General features: G+C 40.8%; 1 protein-coding gene across 3 annotated transcripts; it reads right to left on the bottom strand.

The window, feature by feature from the left end:
* Positions 1 to 771: 771 nt before the first annotated feature.
* On the bottom strand, positions 772 to 14,581 carry LOC113036346 (prolactin-releasing peptide receptor). Of its 3 annotated transcripts, none has more exons than XM_026192643.1 (4): positions 14,310 to 14,581; positions 3,147 to 3,625; positions 2,470 to 2,867; positions 772 to 1,649 (listed from the first exon to the last, which is right to left on the bottom strand). In XM_026192643.1, the coding sequence occupies exons 2-4, from the start codon at positions 3,607 to 3,609 to the stop codon at positions 1,431 to 1,433; spliced, it is 1,080 nt and encodes a 359-aa protein (XP_026048428.1). In that variant the 5' UTR covers positions 3,610 to 3,625; positions 14,310 to 14,581; the 3' UTR covers positions 772 to 1,430. The 3 variants fall into 3 exon arrangements, with proteins under 3 accessions (XP_026048428.1, XP_026048429.1, XP_026048426.1); XM_026192644.1 differs by lacking the exon at positions 14,310 to 14,581 and adding an exon at positions 12,323 to 12,371; XM_026192641.1 differs by lacking the exon at positions 14,310 to 14,581 and having other exon boundaries at positions 3,147 to 3,824.
* Positions 14,582 to 25,809: the final 11,228 nt, after the last annotated feature.

The following is a 25,809-nucleotide window of genomic DNA, read 5'->3' on the forward strand; positions in this document are numbered from 1 at the left end:
GGATATGTTTGAGCAAATGGTGTTTGCTATTTTTGAATGGGCTGATTAGATTTGTTGATGGACATTTTACCCTGCATTATTGCATTTGATGCACTCTATCTATCTATCTATCTATCTATCTATCTATCTATCTATCTATCTATCTATCTATCTATCTATCTATCTATCTATCTATCTATCTATCTATCTATCTATCTATCTATCTATCTATCTATCTATCTATCTATTCATTCATTTATCTGTCCAAATAGAGAGCTCTAGACAGATCTACATAGACAGAAATTAGCATCAATGAAAATTTTAGCTTTCTAATTAACCGAATGAAAAAAATTAATTCTGCTTGCTTGCAATTTAGAGCACATTAGCATGTCCTCTGGTGAGTCTTCATACCCAGCCTATGAAAGCATTACTCATACTTGATGGCAAGTCAATGAGAACGGCATCAGCAGAGTAATGCTTTACAGTTATTGTTTTTGTCTGTGCTTTAATTATCTAATAATTAATTATTGTGCCAGTCTCTTTTGTCAGGTAGAGCCAGAGCACTTAACATTTAACTATGAGCTCTCACTCAAGTAAATCCTTTATTAATTTGGTATTGATAAGATGTAATTGAAGACGATTTCCAATACTGCTGCAAGGTGTCATATACAGTAAGATGCATTTTTATCATTATTGCATATACTGTGGTTTTGACCTGCAGAAAATGAAGAGACTGCATACAGCATGTATGCAAAAACACAAATATATATTTATTTACACATACAACACACTTAGACTGTACCACCTAATTACGTTTAATAAACCTAAAAATAGCCAGCAATTTGTTATCCAATAATATATGTAAATAATTGAATGACATTCAGTTCTGTGGACAACATAAAGCCATCATTAGTATTTTCCTGATCCACGTCTGGTTTGAGGAGTTCACTGTACGGTCAGCTCCCTGAAGTCAAGTGTTTAATGTTTAAGCAAACCGGTCCATGTAACCAGAGTTAACACCCATGATCTCAAGCTCAAGCATAAGTCTGCTACAGCTGAATACTGTTTATACCCCCGCTGGCCTTTTCAAAGCTGCAGCGTCTGCGTAGCCTCTGCAGCACTGCCATCTAAGCACAACACAGGGATCCCAGTGGACTCTTCACTGGTCTTCTTTTTCTTTACCATCATTGGATTTCTTTGTAAGCAGTGTTTTTTTTTAGTTGTTTTTTTTTTAGCTACTACCTTTGGAGATGCTACAAGAAAGGACTAAATGCCATGACGTCACAACATGCTGGTAAAGCATGAAGAAAATGGTTTAAATAAATTTTGAACAGCCTCATTGTATTCTCCTGGATGTCTCAGACATTAACGCTCATGCTGGGGTGCAGGTGCTAGCTTGCGGATAAGAATGGGCTCTGCATATCAAGAGCTGCTACAGTCGCATTGTGGGTTCAACTGGATCTCTCCACCATCCTTCTCTGGTGGTTATGGCAAGGACAGAGATAACCTTTGAGGTGCATTCGCACCTTGCTGTGCAGTGAGGCATAAATGAAAGGGTTGTAACATGCAGAACTCATAGCCACTAAGTGGCAACATACTTGTAAGACATTTATGTAGCGCTTGCCCATAATATGGAAGTCCGGGTCCAAGTCCAGCAACAGGTTCAGCACCTACAAAACACAATGGAAAAAGTTGTTATTGCATCGAATCAGCACTGACTTCTTAAACTATTAGGAACATTTTTGAAAAAGTCTGACCAAGCTGCTCCTCTCTTTCTGCCTAGAAAATCACAAATTAGAAGGCAGCTTGAACTGTGGTAATGGATTTCAGAAATGTGAAATTTGCCAGCATAATTAGATTTGGTTGAACGCTAATACTAAATCATTCCACGTCACAAGTTAAGTTTCGGTGTTTAGCAGCAGGATTTGCAACATGCCAACTGCAATTTATAAAACCAGATCATTTCACTTTTGACTCATTTGGACACGTTTCACTAGCCATGACAAATACCCTTCTCCTAAGTCATGAAGGAGCCTTGCAGAAGCCACGAATTTATCAATTTGCATGCAACATTGACTTTAGAAATGCGACTCTACCAACACTTACGATCTGCATTTAAGCAGTGCACGCAAAGTGCTTTTAGTGAAACAAGGCTCTGAGTGTTTGCAGCCATATTGCAGTGTCAACTTTTCCTTCCAGTTCAATAATGTGACAATGAAATCCTAATCTGTTAGCCTTTTACATGGCTCATTGTGGACATAATATTGGCTTTGTGGACACAAATATCTGATGTTGGGTTTCCATAGTTAATGATGCATAAAATTGAATCATCCTAATAGTAGTTAAACCTGCAGTTTTGCATCATTTTGCTGCTATTGAGGTTATGAGTTTCGAACAGATACATATAGAAAAATGTTACTTTCTTTGTCTAATGCCTATAGATAAGGATTAATGGAGTAATGGTTAGAATTCATCAATGTCTTGAATCACCTGGAGAGGCAGCCAACACAGGGCAAAGGCCAGCACTGAGGCCACCAGCAGAGAGAACGTCTTCTTCCTCCTTTGGCTCCAGCGCTGCTGACTGTTTGATGGCTCCCCAGGCACTGAATAGCGCTTCAAACTGATAGTAATGGCACAGTAGGATACGCTAACTGACAGCAGTGGGATCATATACGAGGTTATTAAAATGAAGCAAGAGTAGAGAAGCCGCAGATTGCCACTATTTGGCCAGAATTCTTCACACACTACCAGGTCAATGCCCGTGGGCCGCAGGTCCAGGTAGTCTGTGTAGTACGATGGAGGTGCGGCCAGGGCCAAAGATAAAAGCCAGACACCCAAAGTCACTGCACCGCAACCCCACACAGAAATCCTCCTCCGTACTGGATGAGCTGAGACAAGGAAAAAATACAGATATAGTATATATTAGGTAAAAACAATAAGGATGTTATTTCATACCGAAATTAAAGTGGCCATGTATAGAAGTGTGTAAAAATTAGAGAAGTCTCTAATTATTTTAGCTTGGTCATCTCAGTATCAGGAGACTAAATCTGTGTGTGGTCAATTTGCATTTCGCATTACAGAAAACACATTTTGGAATATAGTAAGGTTAACTTTTGAACGTACAGTAAATTACTGCTAATCAGTAATGGTAATGTCAAGTCCCTTACCTACAACAATATAGCGGTCCACAGCAATAGCAGTAAGTGAAAGCACTGATGCAAAGACTGTGGCACACTGCAGCAAGGGAACCAAATGGCAGAAAGGTCTTCCAAAAGCCCAGCCATGGCTGTCGAAGGCGTAAGACACTGTCAGCGGAACACAAGTCAAACACATCAACAGGTCACCTGCTGCTAAGTTACCGATGAAAAAGTTGGTGGCATTGTGGAGTTTCTTGTCAGCCAGGATGCAAGCCAAAAGGAAGGAGTTTCCAACAACAGCTACTACCACTACAAGGCAGTACAGAGGCAGGAAGAGAGGCTTGTATCGCTGAAGGAGCTCTATGCCTATGAACATGTCCAAGGGGTCGCTGTGGTTGAGTCCTTGGTCTTTGTTTCCTTCTATTCTTGCTCGTGATGTTTCATGACTTGTGTTGCCAGTCATACTGAAATCCTTGTCCATGAAGACATCCATGTCTCTGCACGCCAGCCTTAAAAAAGACACCATCAACAGTTATCCAATAAATACTGCATGGAAAATCAGCCATTGATTTTTGTAGTCTTCAGGGATCCAGTAGACTGACAACATAATAACGCTGAAGTGACAGAATTCAATTATAGTGGGTAAAAATTCATTAACCTAAATAACTTTATGTTTGCAGCAAATTTATAGGAACAATTTCTCCAGTGGTGAAGTATGTGTAATATAAATAGTGTTCATAGAGAGTTTTTTCAATGCAGGTTTTCAAGGTTGCTAGCTGCATATGTAAAATGCAACTTCCCATTCTGATAATGGCACATTAACTCAATTATGTTTGGAAAGTTGACTAAAACCATAACAAACGTTGGTTCCTTTATAACTTTACAGTACAACCACAGCTCTGTTGTATCACTCTCTTCCTTGAAAGTATATTGAGGCTGAAAAAAGGCACCAGGACTCCTTTACATTTGTGAAGATGTTTCACTTCTCATCCAAGAGGTTTGTTCAGTTCTAAAAACAAATCGTGGAGAATCCCACGTAACCCTGAACACAGAATGTAGATATCTGTACTCTGCATGTTAGTAAGCTAGATGACCTTGTTGCATACTGAGTCTTTAATGTGAATGAGCTATGTCTTGTGGCTTTTCAGCTTCTCATTTCACCACATTGACTAATATGTTGTTTTGATCCAAAAGTCACCTGTTAGTGATGGATCTTGATCTAATGTGTACTCCTGTATATTATCTCTTAGTTCTAAGTGCCACGAAGGTGCTTATCTGTGACAGCAGTTAAAAATGGTGGATCTGATTCACCTTAGCAAATATGTCATCAGACTCATAGTTCATGATCTTCATGCCAGTGCAGAGGTTTGATTTATTTTGTGCATGAATCAGGATACTAAAAACTCACCTGCATAATTCTTCTGAAACTGTTATAGGAAGAAATGAATAATGTCTAAGTTACTTTCTTGTGTATGAGGTTTGAGAATAAATGGCTTCTTTTGAGAAATGATTTAAAAGATTTACTGAGTTATCCAGTGATCCACTTTTTTTTCCATCACCTTGGATTTTTTTTCAATGTAATGTATCATGCACTAGAATATTATACGCCTTCCTTTCCCTTAGAATAACTGACAACTCCCAGTTCTAGGCACCGCTAGCCCAAATGCAGTCATTAGAAGCGGATTATCCACAGACCAAAAAGATCATAAAGAAGAAATGACTATGTACACCTCTAAAACTTTATTTTGCATGAATTTTATGTCTTAGATAAATCATTAATCTGTGATTGTTATGGATAGATGAGTGGTAATATGAGGGTGTTTTTAATCTAATAACAATTTACTACACAACAGGGTGCACGGACATGCCCAGACATCTCGGGACTGGTTTCAGGAATATGTCACTCAAGGTATGATCATCATTCAGGGTAATAATAACATATATAATACTGGGTATTACAACTGTGCTTAACGGTCTTTTCACCTTGGGATTCTGTGTATGTGTGTATGCATTCATGACAAATCTTAACATCCTAGGACCAGGCGTCCACATATGTGGACATCACATTTTGGGATGTCTAGACCAAAATAATAAATTCTGCTCTACAAGGGAGGGATATCCACTTACAAGGACATCATGCTGCCACCGTTCTATCGAAATTTTAAACATATGTCCTCATATGTGGATCAAATTTTTCTCAGAAACAAAAAACAGGTAAAAAAAATCAAATCTGGAAATTTTTTGTTTTTACATTCATCAGGTCCCAACATGCCCAAATATCAAAGAGAAATTAAAAATGCATGCCATGGAAGAGTTCGGGTCTTAGGAGGTTAATCGTGGAGATAATTACTGGAGTGAATGCTAGCAAGTGTTTTTTTTTTTTTTTTTAATGTCTGACAGTTTACTCAACACAGTAGTGTCACATTGTTGCTAACTAATTTTAGACCCGACCTTGCCTTGGGGCTTGCATTTTCCTAAGAATGAGGAAGTACATGAATGGACAGTACTGTGCAAAAGTCTTCCCTTATTTCTTTATATTTTGCTTCCAAGCAACCTGAAACTCTTGTATTTTTTAAAAAATGGTCTTGATCAGTTGTTTTCCAAGATTTCTGAAGGTCTTTCAGCAATTTGTTTTTTTCTGTTTTTGTTTTTTTTGTTTTTACATTGGCTATTTTTTTCTCAGTCCAGTTCTTATACCTGTTCATTTATAGAGGAATGTTTTTTTGTGTGTGTTAAGCCACTTAACACTGATCTTTGAATGATTCAAACATTACATAAAAAAGGCCTAACCAAACAAGGGAACTAGTGTTGTCTCTACACATAATGAAAACTTATCAATCAATCAATCAATCAATCAATCAATCAATCAATCAATCAATCAATCAATCAATCAATCAATCAATCAATCAATCAATCAATCAATCAATCAGTCTTTATTTATAAAGCACTTTTCATACAAAAAAATGTAGCACAAAGTGCTTTACATAGTTAAAAGCAGCCAACCCCACCCTCCAACTCACTCCCCACACTCTCATTAACATAAATGATGTGAATACACACATATATCCCCCCCCCCCCCCCCCCCCCCCCCACACACACACACACACACACACACACACACGCGCACACTTAAAGAGTAAAAATTGGGCTGGGTTCGCATGAGCCAATTTTTTATTATATCTTTACGCCCTTTGTTACTGCTAAAACACAATTTGTTTCAGTTTCTTTTTGTTTCTTTGATTTTATAAATAAAAACACAGTTTGACATGTGTAAAAGAATATTATTGCACAAACAAGGAGACTGCCAAAGAGCAAATGAACAGTAAATTAAATTTATTTCATGAAGAAACTGGAAAAATCCATCAAAGAATCTAACACAGGACTTGAGACATGCATCTAGCCTTTTAATTGAGCCATCTACTGTTCACCAAAGCCTCATCAGAAATGGTCTCAGAGCACCTGTGGCTTTTAAGAAGCCATTCTTGAAGAAGGGAAACAGGGAGAAAAGGCTGAAGTATACGAAATTTAAAAAGAATTAGAGTGAAAGTCAGTGGTAACAGGTCTTATAGGTTGAATACAAATTTAAAATTATTGGTTCAGATTGTTTTTGGTATGCAGGAAGGAGGTCAGGGGAGGTCAACAGTGAGTGTCTACAGCCATCTGTAAAGCATGATACCCGATCAGAGGCCTCCTCCTTTATAATAATAGCTCTTTCTTTGTACAGCGAGGAAGAGAGCAAATATTGCCAGAGACCTACAAAATGACCTCCAGTAGGCTGCTCTTGTGGATGCTTCTTACCAAAATTAGACTCCGTTAGGGTGGCATGAAGGCCCATCATCCTTTAGTGTGATAGTCCAGCACCATACAGTCTGAATGGCAGAGCCATTTGCCAGAGAACACCAGAACTGGCACCTCTGATGCCCCACAGATGGGAGCAGGTCCACACTGAACACAGCTATAAAAGAATCTGGAGACACCGTGGTAAACCTTACACCACATGTGTGGCAACTGTAAAGTGTGCTTTCTTTTACGCCCAAATATCTGCCAATGTACTTTTTCGTATAAAGCTTTATTTGTTTATTTATTATTCTGTTTACACATTATTTTAGTTGCCGTGAGGGGCCAAAATAAGCTGTCAACGACACATTACTGCCAATTCTGCAGAAGAAGCGAGTGAAGTAGACAGAGCAAGGTGTGGGAGTTAAAGAGAGTCTGTGCAGCTTTACCGACAGCGCAGATGGCAACAACTGACTAATGTGTGCATGGACCAAGTAAGTAGTGTAACGACTTAGTTCAAAGCCAGGACCTCCACTCCATCACGGCAAGCTTGTCAAATGATGATGTCAGGGCTGAGATGAGGGTGGAGCTGCAGAATGAGAGCAGTAGTGCTGGATTACTGTTGCTTTGTACAATGAAAGTGAGAGGGCTCTAAAGATTAAAGCCACATACAAAGAACTACGTACAGAGCAAGTTTGAAAATATGGCACAGAGTAAAAAGAAAATAATTTTCTAATGAAACCTGTTTAGATAACTAACTAAATAAAACTGGGTATTTACAAAAAAGAGGAAGGTAATATTGCAGTCAGGGAGTTTACAGATCACTGTTGCAAATATCCAGTGTGAGAGAAAATCCAAAGAAAACTAAGGTGCCTTTAAGGAGGTCTGTCAGCAGGAACAAATTGATCATATTTGGTGGTGATGTACACTAGGTAAAAAGGTGCAGAGAAGGATACAGAACCTGCCGGGTAGCTGAAAGACTTTATGAATAAGGGACATGTCATGACCTCAAAAAAAAAAGCAAAAAAGTCCCAAAATGACCCAAAACCAAAGCTTAGCTCCCCCAGCACTCATGTAAGTCTCCACAAAGTGAGAGAAGGAGTATTAAAAAATCCCCAGTCACAAAACAAAGGGAACGACTGTCTAAATCATACAAGCCTTACACGAAACACAAATGGTAGAGCTGAAAATGCCTTGTTTGTAAAGAAGAGTTGCTGGATATGAAAGCTGCCAGTGGGTGAGAAATCCCCTTATCAGTGTGTATCAAGACTAACCTTAAACTTTATGATCCAAAGGCTAAAATAATAGGGCTGATGAGATTCCAGTTCCAGTAATAGTGAGTATGTACATAGTACATAGACCACTATTAGTGTCTATGAGGAGATATTGAATGAAACAGAAAAATGACTCGTGATTTTGAAGGCTTAGCCAAAGAACTAGTGGACAATGCTACGGCTAATTCTCCCATTTGTAACATTGAATGACCAAAATTTACAAAATCAATTATATTTTTATTCAGTGTGAAAAGAAAAACAGACTAAGACTATGAATTTGGCGGCAGCGCAATTACAGAGGTCAAGAAAGGAGGCTATTTTCCCTTGAACTTGTATAGGACCAGCAGCCTTTTTTCCATTACAGCTATTGCCATCTGGTATTTCTAGCACTCACATGGGCCGTTACAGACAGTTTAGAGGCAGTGATAATAACTCTGTCACTTATGTGTTGAGCACAGCTAAACTGAAGTCACAGGGCATCACTGGTTGACCGAGCTGTGTGATTTTAACAGAACTCTGACATTCTGTACAGATGCAGACTTCCTGTCCTGTAAATCTGTGAGTATGGGCTGTCCATGTAAAGAACAGTGCTCCCCTGAAGTATTAGGTTCCATACTTAGTGCAGTTTAGACTCAAAAGCACTTGGACTTGATCTCAGCTATTACAGCTATTAGCCTACACATTCAAGAGATAACTGCACAAAGCGAGCCAGATATAAAAATAACACAGACTGAGTTCTTGCAAGTGCAGTTTCAGGACCCTGCCATATCCCATGTCCCCCACCTGAAGATGTCTGGGTGGAAACCATACAAGGATTTATAATTGATATGTTCTCCCTTTTTTCTTTATCCTTTGGCTTTCCTGCTAAAAAAAAGACTAGATGGTGAAGAATTTGAGAACCAGCTATTCGGGCAGGTGCAGAAAGATTAAAGCATTGCAAATTAACAAACAACTTCTTTTCACTCAGAGTGGAACGCAACAGAAAGATTTAATTGGATCTTGCTATCAATGCCCTGGACTTTTTATAAGGAAAAAAGGGAAATTGCAGTGGCTATGTAAACAAAGTCGTACACACCCATAACTGCACAACCAGTGAAGCGCCTGAGTACTCTCCCTTTTATTTGCTTTATGATACAAATCACCATCTGCCAGTTGATCTTATTTTTTGCGATTAATGATGCGGAAGAGTGTAACTCTCAACTGCAATATCCTCTAAAGTGGCAACAACAAATGAAAGCAGATTATGACATTGCATCCAAAAATATCCAAAGGTCTACAGCAAGAGTAAAACTTACATACTGTGATCAAAGGAGCTAGAGTACAGTTCTTTCACCTTTTGACATAGTCCTCATGTCAGAGCATTGTGGGTTTGGCAAAAGGCACTTGTACTGGGGAGATCTAATGCATATTGTGATCTTGCGAATGGGAGAAAATGTGCAGTAAAGGCTTAACATAGCAGAGAGAGAATCTGAGGCCTCCATTGCAACATGAGCTTTTGAGGAACAATTACAGAGTACTATGTACTATGTTGATCAAAAGAAAGCACATTATGCCAAATTAAATTAAATACCAGAGGACCCAGCGAGCTCAGATGAAACGAAACATTACTAAGCAGAGGATCAGAGGTTTGGTGTTAGCTTTTTTGGGCTGATTTTGAATCTTGCTCTCAAAAGGTTGATGATTTTGTATTTCCAGTGACATCTTATTGCTCTCAATAAATTACATTGTCTTTTATCAGTAAAGATTTTCAACTTGACTATTTCTTTCTTTTAAAATGTGACATATGAGTCAATTGTTCCCTTAAGTTTTTTTTTAAGCAGATCATGACTTGTAATAGACTGGTCTTCATCTACTAACAAAAACAACATGCCCAGTTCCAACTTAATTGTTTGCTGTGGATACTGAGTGCAAAGTGTTCCAGGAGACAATGCACACCAGTCAGGACAGAGCTTTCACAGAGGAACAAAAACAAAGCCTCAGCCTCCTTCTGTGTACAGGGAAACACATTACCATTCAGAACACTAACCCAAATATTTATGTGTCATACATTTTATTTGTTTTCCAGGAAGGTGCCTGGATAAACTTAAGGTTTTCCCTGAACAAGACGGAAGTTTAAACATCTGGTAGCTGAATTCTACTCAGTAATCTATGAATAATGCATTTTTCAGTTTTTTATTCTTACTGTAGTCTGCAGCAACTGCATTTAAACAGTATATATGGGGGTAAAACATTTAGCATTTAGCATACTTTTATCTATTGCTCCTTTCCTAACTCTGTGTTCACACATAACGTAATGCAAATTTGTGAGGCATGTTATGGACTTGCACTTAAAGAACACTTAAGACTTGCTGACCACTCACAGCGAGATGAGTGAGTGAGAAAGTGAATGGAGCAATGCAATCAGGAGCAACTTAAAAATAGAATTCACTTCATCCACCGAAAGACATTCATCTCAAGTTCAGTGGCAGCCCATCCAATAGTTTTGGAGAGACTTCCTAAACATGATGGTGACACAAAAGGAAAATTTAAAATTGGAGTACAAAATTCATGGCAATCCAGACTAGTAGCACTGACATCCCCAGAAGCAAACATATCAAATGCTAGTTTTTGCAGTGCAGTTTGTGCAGCTGAATGGGTTGATGCTTTCCAGTCAGTAGGTGTCAGACCAATTCAATATGAGCAGAAGATTATAGGCTGACATGTGTGACCTTTCCAGAGCATGTATTACTTGTACCAGCTTTAAAAAATTTTGCAAAAATTCTTATTTCTGCAGTGCACACACATCAATAAGTAAAAGATTCACCATCACAGCCAAAAGAAATCACAATTTATGAGTCACTTTTTGCCACTGATATTAAATCCTGTCTGACAATTTTTCAAAGGGTCATGATCCCAGTCAGGCTGAAATTAAGCCCATGGCGAAGCTGCTGTAGAATGCTAAGATCCTCAAGATGGAATCTGCCTCTCAGGCTTTTGTATAAAGAATAAAGAACACAATAAAATATCAGTATTTTAATTAAGGCCGAGCTCTGAAAGGTGGGAGCACATCTGAGCTATCTGTCCCTTCGCACAGAGAACAAATGTTTCAGACTGTTGATCCAATCGTTAGTAGAAAGATCCACTCTAGTGAATCAGTCAGCTCACTCAGCATGTTTGACAATTTTCCATGTTAAATTCAGAACCTGTTAGTACCATCACTTGCTTAGCAGCATTCGCCACTTTGGAGCTTGCTAGACTCGCTGGCAGACCGCTCTGTGTTACATTTACAAATTTGTTCTGCACGTGCCAATAATCAAGAGCAGGAATATGTTTTCTCATCCCATCTGGCCTCACTCTATCTACCTTATCTGACAGCTTGAAAGAAATCTACCCTTGCCTAGTAACACTGTTGCCATGGCCTTTGTGGAAGCCATCCAGACCCTGCAGCTAATTTGTGAAGCGTGATGGGAATTGAGAACCCTCAAAATGCAAAACAGGAAGAGCAACTCCTTTAGACTCTCTCGCACCCCAGTTTGTCTGCTGTCTTGTCCTTATTTTTCTTTACGTTGACCTTTTTGTGGCCTCTCTGACTCTACTGACATTTCCTAACCCAAAACTGATAAAACTCTTGTATTTCTGTCATTGTGAGGCTGCTGAGGCATCCTGAGAGAAAAAGAGGCAGAGGTTGGACAAATATGAGACACAAATGTGGTCAAGGTTCAGTCTATGAAATTCTGATGAGGTAGCTTAATGGTGTCCCTCATTATTTGAATTAAGAATGTAGGCTTGCTCCTGGACGACATTATTGCCTGTTGATGATTCCAGTGCAGACCCCTCAGCGACTGCTGGCCTAACAACTTTGGATGGCATATTTTTGTCTCTACACACAAGACGCTCTGTGTGAACTGGTGCTGTTGCGAAAGTCTAAGCTAGATCCTATCTTAAAACATCCTCAAGACAGTAACAGTGGAATTATAAACAGCAGCATTACTGTCTTTCTTAGTCTGCAGGGCTAATGATTGACTCCTAAATGTTTATGACCTTCTGACCCTTTAATTAAGAGAGGTCAGAGCCTGCCTAATAGTATTGGCTCTGTCTAGGAACAACTTAAGACTTGTCCAGACACACACATATAAACATTCAGTGATTGCAAGGGGCAGAAAAATTTACACTTACCTATGGGTATGATGAATTAAAACTAAAAGACGTAACCATTTCTTTCCAGTTAAGAAGATCTTTTTAGAAGAAAGCATTTAGAGCATGTTATAGCCAACAAAACAGATTCTCCCTATCTGGCTATTCTATTGCCACATCCATGCAAGGACTTTCAGCAGTTTAATTTCCCAATTTTGTGGTCTTGTTTGCGATCACGTAGTAGTGTTCAACTCAGCATTTTTTATTTTTTCCAAAATCCACACATTGTGAAATTCTTTATCCAGGCTCATATTGGCTGTTTCCACATTCACGCAAGAAGAATTTTAGTTCCTGATTTTGTGGTCTTGTTTGCGATCGTGTGTGTGCGCACATGCGTGTGTTTTAACCTAAAAATCTAATACTGTTCAGTATTTGGCTAGGTAATTGTGGCAGTGTGCACCAACCACTCTGCATCTCTATTCAATTAGACATGCACAGAGATGCAAAGTGCTGCAGATGCCATGGAGTACCAGATTTTTTTCCCCACAGATTGTGAATTTATGTGCCTACGCTCATGTTTAGAGAACGCCAGTGCTGATGATGGTTTTTTTTTCATCTAATTTTTTATTATTTCATTCGTTTTTTTGTTGCAAAAAATTAATTCCTCTGTTTTGCTCTGGATACATACGAGCATTATGCAAACTTGAATGAATACAAATTCAGTAGTGTGAGCTGGATTCCCAAAACAAGCAACACAAAAATGAAGTCACATCACTGAAAAATTCAGTACAGTACATTTTTTACCTCTTCACCCACGACGATGACACTTGCTGCACAGCAATCAGCATGTATTGGAAGATGTCGATGTTTGGTAAGTGGGTGCATCTCTAATTTAATACCTTCAGTTTTTTACTTTGATTGACCATAAATGACATATCTTGTATTCTATTGTTAAAGATATACACATACCTATTTTTTGTGTGTTTTATCCAGAAAGTTTGTAATTGTATTTCTGCAAGTTATCATCATCGTAAATTTGTCATGCCCAAGAGAAATGAGTTTGATTCCGTAGCAGTTCAAAATTATAGTTGGCTCTAAATCTTTATTGGTGTTTTGCACGAGTACATTCAATATGAGACCCTGGACTGTGTGTTTTTGTGTTATGTGGATAATTTCTATCTTTGTTTTGTAAAAATCCCTTGATGTAAAATCAATAAGTAATAATAACCTCATAAGTAAATTCATAGAAATGTCATCAAAACTCCTGTATTTTATAAAATGGAAACATTTCTAGTTTGCACCTGAACACCCTTAAATGATTACTAAATAGAGCACAGACACGTTGTTCTAACATGTGTATGCAGTCAGAAGTATGAAATACACCAAGTACCCCACAGCCTGCAGAAATAGTGCGCGTGATGAAAAATATACCAGATTATACAATAATGATTCAGATTTGATGGCTGGCTTTCAGGACTAATAAGCACTGATGCGCCTTGTCACAGATGCCTTCCCTCTATGCTTTTTAATTTGCCTCATTCTCCCCTATAAACACTGTTTGCCAGACTTCGTTCAAACCTGACCAATGGTCTTAATTGCCGATCATCCTAAAGGAACCCACTTTAATGACAGCGTTATTAAGTGAATACGTTAGTACAGCATTTGAGCCCCTTTTCACAGAGAGTTCCTATGACTTTGTCCAGTATGTTCCCTCTGTGATGACTGATTCATGAAGATATTTATAAAATATATATGCTAATAAAATCTAAAAAAAAATTAAATGACAGCAAACAACTATTAGAATTAGAAGTTCTGATTTTTAGCAAATAAGACTAAGACACATTATATTTATACGCACTCCTTAATTAAAAACAATCAAAAATAAATATAATAAAAAATAAACATTTCTATAAACATTAGTAAAAAAAAAAACACTATATGTTTTTGTCTGTTTCTTTACTTGTGTGAATCTGTATTTGTAAATGTCAGTGCATGCAACAAGAGAGAGGATAGAGATAAAACATCTTACCTGTGCAAATTGGAGGCACTTAGAAAATCCCTGTGTGGTATCTCTTCACTTGAGCAAATTAGGTTATTTTCTAGCTATCACCGTTACCCTTTTCCCCCCCCCTGCTTCACGCCTTTTCTTTCTTGCCACAGCTCTTAAATCTCTAGTAACAAATGTCGTATTGCAACCTACACAGAAGCCCACACTGGTATGAAGAGTCAGGCAGAGAGATGGTGTTTCTCACTCAGTCTGAGTGAGAGTGACAGAAAGAGGGAGAGAGTAAAAGGGACCTACATAACCTATCTCCCTCAAATCCTTAGAAGAAGAAGTGCCCCCTCCCATGTATTTTCCTTTATTGTGTCTGGCTCCACACTCACTTCGCATGTGCACACTTTGCACGCACAAATGTATCCCTTGCAACATGCTGTGAAGACGTGTGTAGCAAGTTTTTATTTAGCCTCAGGGGTGAGGACAGCCTATTCTTTCTGCTTTATGTGCTCTATAAAAGCCTTGATTGCTGACAGAAACTCCGACACCTAAAAGGGAACAAGAAAGAAAATTAGCACCAGTGTAAAAAAAAAAAAAAAAAAGGGGGGGGGGGGGGGGGGCGCGATATTTACTGTTTGGTCTTCAGGGAAATGAAGAAGACTCGGTGTCCAGCTGCAATTCTATATATTCAGTATAACCAGATAAGCAACTGAGTTTGATGTAAGCTCACATATACTTGCTGCTTCTGCACAGTTGCACAGTTTGCCAAACAATCATAAATTCATCCGTCTATTGTTTTTTATGCCAAATTGACCCTAAACAAAATTAAAAGATTAAAAGTATTAATACTTCTAAAGTCATGTGCTGTCACTCAATTACCAATTCATCTTGCTTTTGCCTTTTGTGATGCAATGTCACCTCAGAGAACTACCTGCTGACACATCAACATAAAAAACATCAAGTAATCATTTGCTGCCTTTTCTCTTCCTTCATTTCCTGCTCTCTCTCACTCTTAAACACGCTCACTCTATATTTCTCTTTTAAAAGCAGCTCTTTATCGCTATTGTTGGGTGTGTGATGAGTATCTAACATTGAGTACTGACCATTTCTCACTACATCAATTGAGGGCATCAATTCAATACCAGATGGGGCACTCAGTAGAACAAACTATTCTGACAAACCTATTGAGAGGTCTCACTATAAAAGATAAAAAAAAATAGCAGAGTAAAAGGAGACATATAAGGGAAAGCCGTAGATATGGATTGCTATATTTCAGAGGGACTTTATGCAACAGGTCTTTTTGAAGGTGTTGGTAAGAAACAATCCCTGCTTGTTTGGTCTGAGCCACAGCTCTGAAAGCTTGCAAAGAAACAGAAAGGGGAAAAATAAACATAGAGCATCACAAAAAGATAAATGCAAGTTTGGCTGATAAAATGCCAAACATTTAGTTCTTAAAAAGTTTGACAGTTTTGGTTTGCCAGCTCCTAAACGTAACATCTTTCATATGTGGTCATGCATGGCTTTATAATATACTGCTCTGGTTCCTTAGACTAAGTAATTATAGATGCTTCTGCTCTCCACTGATATATGAATAAGCTTTCAGCATTCAGGCTCTGAGGACATAAGCACACATTTATTTAACCTTGTTATCGGTGTGTCCCAGCCGTCTGTGTAATTGAAAGATTGCCTGTGTGTGAAATTACTTTGTTGTAGAGCCATATTGATGTGTCAAGGATTGTATACACATGTAAAATTCATTGTGTGTATACAGTAAACTTTGCTAGCCTATATAACAAGTTTAGCTTTAGGACATGTGGATTTGTCTAATTATAATAATGTTTTCTGCTTCTCAGCTCTGTGAAAAAAGATAGACAATGTTGTTAATTTTAAATGTTGTTAATTGATTTGTTCAAAGTAATTCAGTCACTTTGCCGTAAATGAAGTAGATGGAGATGGTTGAGCACGTGATCCATTGATGACCTGCCTATGGTGTAACCTGCCTATAGTGCAATGTCAGGTGGCTTATGTGCCAGTCTAGTCCAACCTTGTATTGGCTGAGAGGTTAAGAAAATGAATAGATGAATAATATTAATACAACAATTCACGCATCGGTAAAATAAGTGTCATGTATTTGCTCAAGTATGTCCACTGTCTTTATTCCTTTAGCAGAGATTTATTCATTTATTCATCGAGGTTTATTCTCGATGAAGTTGTCCTTGCACTTCCCTACAAAAAGGTCAAGTATGTGACATTGGCGGGCTGATGAATGCATTGACTCAGCATGCTTGCGCAGTGGTCAGGAAGAAAGAAAATGGGAGTGCAATTACAGTAGGAAAGCAATAATCATTATTTTTCTTTTATGGCTCAAAATGGTTTTATTTTGGAAGTTAACTACACAGAAATGGCAAAAGAAAATACTTAAATCACTATCCCAATATGAATGTAGTTGAAGTATCAGTATACTGAACACCAGTTAAGATATTGCTGAATCAATCATATATTAACAAGATTTAACCTTGCAATAGTAAGTAGGGGAAAGTACTCAGATTGCACTGTATAGCCTAGAAAAGTGTAAGTGAGAAAATGTACATCTAAACTTTCTTAAATACAAGCTGTAATATAATCCCGGGATTTGCAATTTGTATAAAATTGAAATGTAGTTATTGCCCTGAACAGTATACTCTTAATATGAATGCATCTGTTAATGTTACATCTGTAGTGACACTGGAACAGATTTGAACTTCTCAAAGTAAAGTCTTCTTTTCAGTAGGAACTGTGGAGGAACTCTGACATTATTTAGGAGAAAGAAAGCACAGAAAACACGACAACAAAACAAAATAGCATTACTTCAGGTAACCTAATGGATAAAAAAAAATACAAAAGTGAAAGCACAACAAGGGCGAAGGGAAAAAAAGACTTAAATGCACTCAAATATAAAACTGAACATTTTTCCTAACATGACGCTGCGCTTTGCAGAAATAAAGAGGACATATTCCTGTGATTGGACAGGCTGATGTCACTTCCCGTTGTTTTCATTTGTGTATCATATAAGCTAATTATGAGAGGATGAAAGAAAAGAATGTGCTAACCATTCTGCCCTATTTTCAACGTAAGACACTAAAAAACGTTCCTTTAGTTTAAGAGGAAGTCAGCCGAGTACTGTGCATATGCGACTGTGGGATTGTGTCATGAGACAGGAAGTGGTCGTTCACCACTGAGAACTTTTCAAAAGTTGTTTTTTTTTGTTGTTATGTTTTGTGTTCTTGTGGTATAACAATTTTTTTTTTTTTTTTGGGGGGGGGGGTATGTTTCTTTGAATTGCTGCTGTGTTTTGTTAAATACTGTGGTGGTTTTCTTGTAGTTGTTTTGTCTGATGGGTTTATGTTTAGCACTTTGTACTCCCTGTACTTTACTCATGACAAAGTGTGCTACAGGGAGACACTAAATTGACACCAAATTGTCCCCACCAGGAAGTGTGTGTGCCTCGCATGACAACTTGGTTGATAATGGTGTCTGTGTGAAATGTGTGTGTGCTGAAAGAGAAAGACATTGTGAAGTTCTTTGTGGAAGTTTAAAAAGTGCTGTTGAACTGCAGTGTGTTAGACTGGGCTTCACGCAATTATTTAAATAAAGCCACTTGGGAAGATTGATGGTGAAATCACTTTTCAATTAAACTTCCTTCTCAAACATTTGAAATGTGACAGTGGTCCCCGAGTATAAAAGCTGACCATGGTTGAGAATCTCTTTTAATGTGTTGTTTTACATAATTTGTAGGTGTATTTTTAAACTAAATATCATGATTTTGGAAAATTTGTTGAAACGTGGGAAACACATAGGTAAAGCAGCATTTCATAGAAAAATGAGATCCCTGCTCAAGAGATAAATGCTGATTTTCACATTTACAGCTACCTTGCCGCTGAAGTACGATGTTTCGAGGGTGTAGCAGTGAAGCATGTCTGCCTTGCTAAATGTCACGGACAGTCTAATTTCGATTCAGTTCCCCTTGAGGACACGTTTTGTAACAAACAGTCATGGCAGATAAAATTGTCTTTCATGACCTGTCTCGGTTCTGAACTCTGTATGTCTGTATTCACACTCCACTGAAGAAGCACTACAGATATGCATCAGGGAAAGAGATTTTAACACATAACTCTTGTGGTTTGTTAGACTGCACCAAATAGGACTGTTTGCTCATCATTATTATTACTGATAGCCCACTGCCTATAAATTAATGTTGCCTCCTGCTGATTTTGTCTTAAAACAAGTCAATGCTGGAGGCTTGGGGACAGAATGAGCAGTGACCTGCAAGGACAAATGAGAATATCATAGTTGGATTGTGTTTGAGAACTGTTGCTTTTGTTAGCTCAGGCACTATTTGCTGCTGTTTACTCTTATCTGGGATGGCAGTAGCTGGATGGGAGCTCTCATTTACAAGGACACAAAGCTAATGCCTTATCACACTGGCCATTTTTGACTGACGCTGGAACTGCCTTGTAGTGCCTTATTGCTTTGTAAGTGCAACAAGCTGGCCATCATTATTGCATTTAAAATAATGTGAGACTGCAGATATTTTAATTGTGCTTTGACCTTCGTTTGACCTTTAGAACATGCACAAATTTTGGATGCTTCGGAGTATTCAGAGTGTTTGTGTTTTGCTGTCATTTTATATTATTATGGTTTATGTTTTAGTTACATTAGCAGTCTTTAGGTTAGTCTGACTTGAGTTTCTCTGTGTGTTCTTGTGTCTTGTTTCCCTTTTCTGTTCCCATGTTCCCTTCCTTGTACCATGTTTATCCATGTTTCCCCAGCCCATCATGTCTGTCATGTGCTCCCTCTCTTGTCTGCCTTTCTTCCACTCCTGTGTCAAGTGCATGTATCAGCTTTGTGTTCCATATTTTTCCTGTTTTATTGTGAAAGTCTTATGTTCCATGTTCAGTGTGTTTAGTTCTACTTCCCCTGTCAAGTCTGTCTAATTTGTCTCAGCTGTGTTGCCTGTGTACTTCCTGTTCCCTCATCATTCCTTGGCTGTATCCCAATTCAGGGTCTGCAGCCTTAAAGTACGCAGCCTCAACGGTCCTCAAGGGCCGCATACTCAAAGACCGCTAAGGCCGGAAGTGTGAGGCTTGTGAAATGGGACGGTCTAGCCTCCGTTGCACTGCCCAGGTTGCCTAGCAACCATGATAGCTGGAAACGTGTGGTTGACAGAAATGAAGGAGAACATGTTTTGTTCATTTGTTTGTTTGTTTCTACACGAGCTTTGTGTGATTTAATAAGTATCTGAGGCTGTGACCACAGGACTGTAAAACATGATTGTTGGGCTTCATATCTGTACTGAACAGTCATTTAAGATTAGCTAGTAAAAAACAAATAGTTAATGTTGTTCATGAGACTAAAGTCAGTGTAAATATGAGATGGCCAATATTATAGTTATTATATTAATCATTATTAGTTATTACCAGAGATGGGCAGTAACGCGTTACTTGTAACGTTCATACTTTTATTCCACAATCAGAGAGAAAGAAACAGAGAGAGAGTGCAGGACAGACAGACAGACAGGTGACAGTCTCAGGTGTATACACTGCTACAAAACAGGAGGATTTAGTGTTTGTGTTATTACGAGTGCTAAACAAGAAGAGTTCCCAGATGGTGCAGTGGACACATGCGTGACTCCTGCGATTAAAGCATCTTTCTTTCAGCTTAACGAGTGAACCATCAGCTCGTTCAAACGCACGTTAAAGTCCGTTTGGCTCGACACCACCGGACAGAGGCAGCAATATAACATAGCTAACATTAACAGTGCAGTGAATCCTGCTTGTGCCGTGATATTCAGGACTACAAACTGAGCAGCATCACTGACTTTCAGCTTGTTGTGTTTGTGGATATATGACTGACTTTAATTATCCACAAAATCATCACATTCGCTGTAAGATTAAGGTCGACTATTGTATTATTATATTTTAAAGGCTTTGAAAGCAAGTAAAAGCTGAACGTACAAACATCGCTAATAGCAAATAAGTTTGCCGACATGTGGCCAACAGTAATGTTTTAATGTTCCTCATTATTAAACATTTGCACATAAATAAGTGACATAATATTTAGTACTTACTTTTCACAGTTTACTCTTCGGCCGCTCCGCTTCTGCCGTCTGCGGCAAAATTATCCACACCGACTGCCGCGCTATGAATTGTGGGATATGTTGGGCCACGAAGTCTACACTGCCACAGCCTTAAAATTCAGGGAAATGAAGGACGCATTTGAGGGCCGCATTTCGAGCAGCCTTTGAATTGGGACAGCCTTCGGCGTGCCACTGTGACGTAATCGGCCTTAAAATGCGGCCTTTAAGGCTGTAGACCCTGAATTGGGATACAGCCCTTGTGTATTCAAGGCCTCTGTTTCCCTTTGTCCAGTGTTGTGATCTCCCTCATGGCTGTGTGTTTAGTTTCCTGTAAGTTCCAGTTTAGCTTGTAATTTCTCTGTTCCATCACTAAGGCTGAGTTTGAATTTATTTTTACCAGTGAAACCCTGTTTAGGTCCTATCCTTCTTGCTTTACATGGCTATCCATGACAGAAATACACAGATTCGGCATACTGCTACAATGCTTTGTGTAATGGCGGTGACAATTTTTCAGGCCACATTTGTTTTCATTTATTTTCAGTTTAGTGTAAAAAATCAGCTGGCTGCTACTTTTGTCATTGCTATTCTCAGGTTGGTAGACACTGTTCTGTCATCAGTTAGTCTGTTCACTGTTGACTAAAAAGGTTAAAACCTGTGTGTCACAGGCAGTTTGCGGTCACAGTTGTCAGACAGCTATTTGCAACAAAGTCAAGGGTGAAAATCTGTCAGCCCCATCAACACCATGAGAGGCCTCATATCGATGTCACTTCTTAACCTATTTGAGGTGTCAGTGTGGCAATTGAGATAACTCTAAGTTCCACATCAAAGCTTTTGCAAGTGTTAACAAGAACAACAGTATTGTTAATAAGCCCTAGATTATGCACCTTGCTACTAGCCATTATACTTTAAAAGCATATAACACAAATGACTTAACAGGTAGTTTGTAAGAATTAAGTGAAACAGCATTACACAACCTTATTCCTTTAACACAAATAAATTGCAGATTGGAAAATAAGATGGGTTGCTTTGTAGTCCTTAGTGTATGCTCAGTTTTCACTCCATCATCTCTGGATGTTTGTGTGTACCTCCCTTTTCCTGTTTATGTGTGTATGTGTAAACAGGGATTTAAAATGGCTAAAGCAAGCTTCCACTAAGAATTTTCAGCACTGTTTGGATGATGTAAGATATAAATCTGTAAGCCACAATGAGGTCTGCTTTCTCTCTCTCTCTTCAAACTCGCCCTCGCTGCAGATCTGTATTGCTGAAATATATATGGAGAAAAAAAAAGCTTCACACACAACTCCACCCCCACCAAATTATTTGCAATTCCCTCGGGCTTGTTACCATTTACTATATGTGCCTAATTATTTATGTGTCTGATTTGGATTCTCCTTTATTACCTTTTCTATTATCTCAGCCTCCTCAGATGTTGTCCCTTTATCCATTTGGATCATGCTAGATAAGGCACATCTAGGGGAAATTTTAAATCCTGGTTTTGTTTAGTTCCTTCTGGGTTTGACAAGACACCAAACAGAAGGCTTAATCGATCTGGCAGGTAGAACAGAAAAAAAAAAGTTCTCCTGCTGGTCTACAAATGTGCTGCGTTTGGCATGCAGCTGAGTATAAAGCTTTGTTTTCTCCATCTGGCTGCAAGGCAGATCAGACCATACTGTGATTATTCATCAAACAGGCACAGCTGGAGGAGGTCATTCACTGGCAAAAATAAACCATGATGGCAGTTGGATGTTTATATGTCTGCTGTAAATAATTTGCATGAAAAGAGAGTTTAGATTATGGTCCCTTGCTAGGTATCTGTGTGTATTATAAATCCACACAGAGTTGGCTTTTTATGAAAATCCATTAATTGATGCCATAACTGAGAATATTGTTCATGCTGTTGCATGTGGGTGTTTGTCATGGTCCTGCGACCATGACTCAGTGACTTTATGTTTATGTACTTATTGTTATTACTTTCATTATTATTCATGGCTGTTTTGGGATGGTTTGTGTTTGGGATTTTAGACACTGGGTTCTGGGTTTGTGCTCCCTCTGTTGGTCCCTGGTGTTAGTGTTCCCCTGTCTCGTCAGGTTAATCAGGTCCAGCTGTTTCCCCCATCTGTGTGTGATTTCCCAGTGTCTCTTTGTGTATTTATAGCGTGTGATTTCCTCTGCTCCTCGTCGTGTCGTCTGTGTTCCTACCTGTGTTCATCCTCTGTGTTACCCTGCGTACTCTGCATCTACCCTGTGAAATCCTCTGCGTGCTCTCCCTGCTGTTCTCCCTTCGTGTTCAGGTTTGCCACTCCTTTGTGTAGTTTCACCCAGTTTAGTTCATCCGTAGTTCTGTTTTGCCATCTCCTCTTTATGTTTGTTATTATCAATAAATCACCCTCGCACCTGAATGAGTGCTGCGCTTTGAGTCCTCCTTCCACTCTCCACACGGCCGCTGCCCCGGACCGTGACAGTACGACGCGACCACAACATGGACCCAGCAGCGCTTAATCCATCCAGGGAACTACGGGAAAATCTCATCGATGCCACACAGGAGCTGATCGACCTGTGGCTGGAAAGCCCGGGTGGCACGTCCCAGCGCGCTGTAGAGAGGCGGCTACAGCGTCTGGTGACTGGTCTCCCATGGCTTCTGGGCTCGCTTTGTTCGTGGGAGCGGGAGTTCCTCCTTCTGGACCTCGGTCTTCACCCCCCGTCTGCTTTTACTTCCGAGCAGTCCGAGGCGGTGAGCGAGCGACATGTTCTGGCTTCCCCAGATTCCGAGACTCTGTTTTCTGGGGCTATCCAGAGCGGGATGGGAGACTGTTCGGATCGCTTACCCACCTTCGTGGTAACGGACCCTTCGCAAGTGGGCGTGTACAGACCCTCTGTGAAACCGAGAGACTGTTTCTCTGCTGCTCCTTCTGAGCCAGGACTCTATCACCATTCTCCGGCTCAGTTCTGTGTCCAGCCACAAGCTTCCCAGTCTGTAGCTCAACCATTAGCCTCCCTTAAGCCACAATTTTCACACTGTTTTTCCACCGCCGTTTCTGAGCAGGGAGACAAACTGTTACATTACGGACCTGTTCCTCAACAGCTGGCAACATTAGTGACTGTTACTCACTCCGGGGCTTCCCCAGAGGCGGGGTTGCTGCCCTCAGCTTACTCTGGACCCCTGGTGGCCAAGATGCCAGCTGTGAACTGCACCGGGCTGTCACTGCCTGAGCAGGGTCAGTGCTCTGCGCAGCTGCAGCCCTCCGTATGTGTGCCAGAGGCCCACGTGCCTACTGGTTTTGTTTCACATGTGCCAGAGGCCCACGTGCCTACTGGTTTTGTTTCACGTGTGCCAGAGGCCCACGTGCCTACTGGTTTTGTTTCACGTGTGCCAGAGGCCCACGTGCCTGCTGGTTTTGTTTCATGTGTGCCAGAGGCCCACGTGCCTGCTGGTTTTGTTTCATGTGTGCCAGAGGCCCACGTGCCTACTGGTTCTGCGGCTGTTTTCGCTGGGGGGCCCGAGGAGCCCGTCCAGTCTCCCGCTTCACCTGCTGGGGGGCCCGAGGAGCCCGTCCAGCCTCCTGCTTCGCCTGCTGGGGGGCCCGAGGATCCCGTCCAGCCACCTGTGGCTGCTTCTCCACCTGTGGCTGCTTCTCCACCTGTGGCTGCAGCGCCGCCTCCTGCAGTATCATCACCTGCAGCGCTACCACCTGCTACTGCCACACCTCAGCCTGAAGCTTCAGCCTCGCCTGGTTCTGGTCCAGCTTCATCCTCACCTGGCCCAGCTTCAGCTTCAGCGTCTGCTTCGCCTAGCCCAGCTTCAGCTACAGCTTCATCCACGCCTGGCCCGGTTTCATCTTCATCTTCGCCTGGCCCGGTTTCATCTTCATCTTCGCCTGGCCCGGTTTCATCTTCATCTTCGCCTGGCCCGGTTTCATCTTCATCTTCGCCTGGCCCGGTTTCATCTTCGCCTGGTCCGGCTTCATCTTCGTCTGGTCCGGCTTCATCTTCATCTTCGTCTGGTCCGACTTCATCTTCGTCTGGTCCAGCTTCAGCATCATCAGCATCGTCTGGTCCATCATCAGCATCATCAGCATCGTCTGGTCCAGCCTCCGTGTCTGCACCCTCGCCTGGTCCAGCCTCCATGTCTGCACCCTCGCCTGGTCCAGCCTTCGTGTCTGCACCCTCGCCTGGTCCACCCTTCGTGTCTGCATCATCATCTCCGCCTGCTGCGGTCCCGGCTTCCGTGCCCTCAGCCTCGCCTGGCCCAGCCTCGTTTGGGTCTGGAGCTAAACGGCCGTTTTCTGGACCGCTGGCTAGGCTACTGGCCGAGCGCCGTCGCCTGACTGGCCGCCGCTGCCTTCCGCACGGCCGGCCCCCGGACCGCCATCGCCTGTGTGGCCGCCGCTGCCTTCCGCACGGCCGGCCTCCTGAACTCTTTACGCGCCGCCGTTGCCTTCCGCACGGCCGGCCTCCTGAACTCTTTACGCGCCGCCTCTGCCTTCTTCGTGGACGGCCTCCTGAACTGTGCTTTGGACTCTGCTCCCCTGTGGGTTTTGTGTTCATCTTTGTTTTGGGACTCTGGGGCCTCCGTCCGTGGTCGTGGTCCGGTCCCTCCGTCCTGGGCCCCCTGCCGCCCGCCCGGATCTGGTGGTGTGTTTCTGTGGCTGTCGGGGGCCAGCCCTTGAGGGGGGGGTACTGTCATGGTCCTGCGACCATGACTCAGTGACTTTATGTTTATGTACTTATTGTTATTACTTTCATTATTATTCATGGCTGTTTTGGGATGGTTTGTGTTTGGGATTTTAGACACTGGGTTCTGGGTTTGTGCTCCCTCTGTTGGTCCCTGGTGTTAGTGTTCCCCTGTCTCGTCAGGTTAATCAGGTCCAGCTGTTTCCCCCATCTGTGTGTGATTTCCCAGTGTCTCTTTGTGTATTTATAGCGTGTGATTTCCTCTGCTCCTCGTCGCGTCGTCTGTGTTCCTACCTGTGTTCATCCTCTGTGTTACCCTGCGTACTCTGCATCTACCCTGTGAAATCCTCTGCGTGCTCTCCCTGCTGTTCTCCCTTCGTGTTCAGGTTTGCCACTCCTTTGTGTAGTTTCACCCAGTTTAGTTCATCCGTAGTTCTGTTTTGCCATCTCCTCTTTATGTTTGTTATTATCAATAAATCACCCTCGCACCTGAATGAGTGCTGCGCTTTGAGTCCTCCTTCCACTCTCCACACGGCCGCTGCCCCGGACCGTGACAGTGTTATGATATTTGTATATGCTAAGTGTGAGTGAAAAAAATCAGCTGTGTTTTTATTCAAGGATGAAACAATTTTGACATTTAAAGAAGTTGGGGAATAATTAGTGAAATGTGAAAATTACTTCATCTGTGCTACACCTAAATGTATATAGATGTACAGCATATGGAAAAAGAAACCTTTTCCTGTATCA

This window comes from Astatotilapia calliptera, chromosome 14 (assembly GCF_900246225.1).
Source record: "Astatotilapia calliptera chromosome 14, fAstCal1.2, whole genome shotgun sequence".
In the NCBI taxonomy this organism is placed as follows: domain Eukaryota; kingdom Metazoa; phylum Chordata; class Actinopteri; order Cichliformes; family Cichlidae; genus Astatotilapia; species Astatotilapia calliptera.